Raw genomic sequence first — 4,450 nt, 5'->3', positions numbered from 1 at the left:
TAATATCATTATAATTTTTATAGATTTTATATAAGTTTTTATATATATGCTTCACAACCTATGAAATACAAAGAATTTTTTGTGTATATAATTCGGGTATATGGAATATGGTTCGGGTAAACGGGTATGTGTTTTCGGGTGATCGGGTTGGGTATCATCTAACCATACTCGCCCCGTACCCGCGAAAAATTTTAAATCCTAATCCCATATCCGGCCATACTCATCGGGTTACGGGTATACCCGTCCCATTTGTTTTGGGTTTCGAATATACCTGTTGTGGTCGGGTTTTAATTTTTTGCCATCCCTATCATTAAGCAATTGTGAAAACGAAGTATTGCCAATTTACAAAGTTATAGAGAGAGTTGGAAATAATGAGATGGATGAGTGTGCTAAAATGTCAATTGGTTGTATTTATACAAGTAAAAGATTAAAATTTATTTTATAAAATTTCTAGTTGCTATTTTGGGAAATAGATAAATTCAATTTGTTTTATACCCATTACAGTTTTTAAAAACTAGTTAATCAATTTTACTTTGTACGACAATTGGAATGGACGCTTGATTAATCTCTCCTCAACTCCACACGTCCGGAATTATAGATAAGTGATTTTTCAATCGATACTGGGTGCGCCCTCCAACGGACTGTCAATCCTCTTTGTCCATATGACACGCATGTTTATGTCCAAATTGAAGCAATATTTGGAGACACTCTAAGCCTAGGTAACTTTGAAATTGGCTACGTTGCCTGCACTTGACCAGTCTCAGTAAAATGTCATATAAATACATCACGTACTACAAAAACATTTAATAAAAGCACGAACGTACCACAAACTCACAAGGACAGTAATACAACTAAAACACATATGTACTGCAAGAACACATACGCAGCTTAAACACTATAAACTATAAAATCGTAAAAGTATTAATAGATAATAGAGGTAACAAGAGCACAAATGTACCATAAAGACACTTCTTCGTTATCCGGTCAGGAATGCACACAAATATAAATGAATATAAACCAACGCCCATGATTATATATGAACAAACGAAACATGCGTTCATATCTGTTTGTTTAATTAAAAAAAGACGAATTTTTATTCATGTTCATCCGTTTATTAAATAAACTAATATAGATAAACTTTCTAGAACGATTTATGAACAATTCAATAAAAGTTTGATTTATGTCTAGGCCAACAAGAGCACAAATGTATTAAAGTTTATATTTTATATTTAATGTTGTTATTTCCTTTTAATTTCTTGCAAACAGTACACACGTGTTGTTATAAGATGAATGAATAAATTAAGTTTTAGCGTGGACTTGGGCCAATTGAATAAGTGTTTACCAAAAGGCAAGGCTGGTCCATGTTGAAATTTTTATTCAGTCAACCTTTGACCCTTCCACCAGACATTGAAACTTCATACAATATATATTGCTCCTCCACACCTTCGTTTTCATAAACTTACACCACCATCCTGCTTACATCTCCAAATCAAACGAACTTGCATTTACTTTCAAATCCGATTGTAACGCTCGCATTTCGAATTATACCAAAACAATCGATATGGATGGCAAGTGTGTTTATGAAGACAAGGCAGTCATTCATGAGCTAACTCAAGGGCTACAAATGGCACAACAGCTAAGAGATAATCTGCATTCACCTAAAGCTAGAGACTTCTACATACAAATGATCTTATTTTCCTATGACAAGGCTCTTTGCATTATGCGATCGGGTCACTCTGCTGGGCAGCTGCCCGAATCATCCATATCCTTTGCGAGCCCACGAAGCAAACAATTCCAGTTTGACCAATGCTTTTCGGGCCAGCAGGGCGAAAACACCATTTCCAAAAAGAGGTATTTTTAAAATTCTTGTATTTTCGCTTCGACGTTAACATTGAATGAATATGCAAGTTCTAAATATTTTCTTTCCTTGTTTTGTCACAGAAAACAGTCTACAACATGGAAAGAACGACACAGTAAGGTACATAAATGTTTTGCAACAAAACAAGTGAACGAAAAAAATGGACATCCAACGGGATTTGACATCGCCTACAACCGAGGTGCCCAGTCGACTTCACCACCACCACTTTCGCCTGAAATATATGAAATAACACCAATCCACCACCTACTATCACCACCAAGTCCCGGTGAGATGCTTTCGAATCTCAGAGCTAACCTGAGTGTGAACACCTCGGATTTGGGTGGTGACATTGACACTATCCCTTCTTTGTTTTCCTTCCCTTCAACATCTTCCGGACTCATTCAGGATAACCACCAACTTCATTTTCCAAATTATTATGATGATGAATTATTACCAATATTTTCACCACCATTTATCTCCCCGGTTACCTCTGAATCAAATATGTTCTCAGAGTGGGGAAGTTCACAATCATTGGATTTTCTAGCAGACGCAGACCTTGATTTCGAATTTAACAACTCTATGTTTTAGAAGGCTAAGTTTAAGAACTATAGAATGGATATACAAGATATAAGTTCTACATTACAAGAACTATATATGTCAAATATCAATGTATTAGTATCATTTACAATTGCCATTATTAATTTATTCTTTTGGATTAACCGAAATGGAATGTATTGCCTCAAAGTTGTTCAAGTAAAGGTATTATCATTCACCAAAACTTTTAAATGATGTATTAATGTGGAAGAGAAATAAAAGAATTTTAAAATACCTCTCTTTGGAAAGGGTGTTTTCTCCCTGCTGACCCGAAACGGGTTGGTCAAACCGGAATTGCTCGCTTCGTGGGCTCGCAAAGGATATGGATGATTCGGGCAGGGTGGTGTGACCCGATCGCATAATGCAAAGAGCCTTGTCATAGGAAAATAAATCTTTGTCAACTTCTATAGTTGACAACAAAAACATCAAAATATTATGTAGGTAAAATAAAATTCAGCAAGCAACTACCTACATCCTAATGCAGGTCTAAACTCATGAGCAACAAAAATATTACAGATAACTATAAGCATTCCTTATGCATGTCTAAACTTTTGGGAGCACTACCCGCAAGTAGCAAGGCCTAAATGCAGCCACCTTTGCTTATTTGAAAATTTTACAACACATCAACTATGCTTAGTGGATTTTGCTCTATCTCTAACCTTCCATGACCCGGCCCACGTTGCGGGTTCTTCATGCTAGTTTATGTTAAATTTGTGTATTGGTTCCTTTATAAAGAATGGTTTTGGGTCATTGTATTGTTCATTTTATTAATCAAATGAAAGATTTACACACATACCTCAAAATCTCCTTTTGACATGGAACGAATTTGGGTTAAACAAAAGCTTGCCCATCTTTTGTTTTAATTTAATACCGTCGTTGTTAGAAAGCTATATTAAGTACACTAAAAATGTAAAATATGTTGGTCCAGGCCCCACAAAATAATTGAATAGATAAAAAACCTTGATCGTGGGTTTTGATTGATTAGAACTGGAGATACAGCAAAACAAGAGTACTATATTCAATAAAGCAAATGGCTTTAAATAGCCTACAAGAACCCCAACCGAAATAAACAAAGACCATCTCAACACAAGACTCGGTAGTCATCCTACAAACTAGGACAATTACATACCTCTTCAAACTTATCAACAAATTACTAATAAATTATTCTCACACGTATGACCCGAAAGCATGACCCGTTGATGGTGTAATTTAATGTATTAAGTGTTTAGTTTTAATTGATTTATATTATGAACTGTGGTCATTTAAGCGTGCTTTTGTATTTCAAATCGTTGAATGCTAATGAAGTAATGATACTTATTGAGGCGATATGCGAGCTTGGATTGACGTTTGGGATGAGCGGAAGTGATCGACTTGTATATCGCCTCAATAAGCATCATAAGCATTCAATGACCTGAAATACAAAAACACGCTTGAAGTACCATAGTTCACACTATAATTTAATTTAAACTAAACACTTAATACATTAAAAAAACATGAAATGTACCCGGCCATCACCTGTTAGCATGCTGACCCGTGTGACTCGTTAAGTAAACCCATTAACCCAACAAAACACCAATAGTCACTCAAAAAGTAAAAAACCAATATTTATTTAAAAATTTATATAATAGTTATTTAATTTGTTTTTCAAATGACAGAAAAGTGTAACACGCTAAAATAAAACTCCAATAATGTTAGTCACACATTCACACATCTAAAAGAGACCTGGTCGACGAACCATTTGGGCTCAACGCCACTTCACCAAGACTTGAGCTCACTCATTTTACGCCCATCTTCTCATTCAATCAAACTCCTCACGCACTTATTTTTAGAAAATAAAATAAAAGGAAAATACAAAAGATGCATAAGGTCTCAATTCCTTAGTTAGAATACATCACAACATAATCAATTGACCGTTTGCATTCCAAGAATCAAGGCACATTCTTGTTCAAGTTTATATTCTGTAATTGTTTTTCTTTGTAAACATAACTCAAAAACCAC

General features: G+C 35.0%; 1 protein-coding gene across 1 annotated transcript; it reads left to right on the top strand.

The window, feature by feature from the left end:
• Nucleotides 1–1,189: 1,189 nt before the first annotated feature.
• LOC143585158 (uncharacterized) lies at nucleotides 1,190–2,663 on the top strand. Its single transcript, XM_077067006.1, has 2 exons — nucleotides 1,190–1,851; nucleotides 1,942–2,663. The coding sequence occupies exons 1-2, from the start codon at nucleotides 1,562–1,564 to the stop codon at nucleotides 2,444–2,446; spliced, it is 795 nt and encodes a 264-aa protein (XP_076923121.1). The 5' UTR covers nucleotides 1,190–1,561; the 3' UTR covers nucleotides 2,447–2,663.
• The last annotated feature ends 1,787 nt before the right edge of the window (nucleotides 2,664–4,450 follow it).

Source organism: Bidens hawaiensis, unplaced genomic scaffold (genome assembly GCF_021521415.1).
Source record: "Bidens hawaiensis isolate Kalapana, Puna unplaced genomic scaffold, B.hawaiensis_p1.1 tig00033588_1, whole genome shotgun sequence".
NCBI classification, from domain to species: Eukaryota; Viridiplantae; Streptophyta; class Magnoliopsida; order Asterales; family Asteraceae; genus Bidens; species Bidens hawaiensis.
Note: the sequence above shows the minus strand (reverse complement) of the source record. Positions and strands in the feature narration are given on the sequence as shown.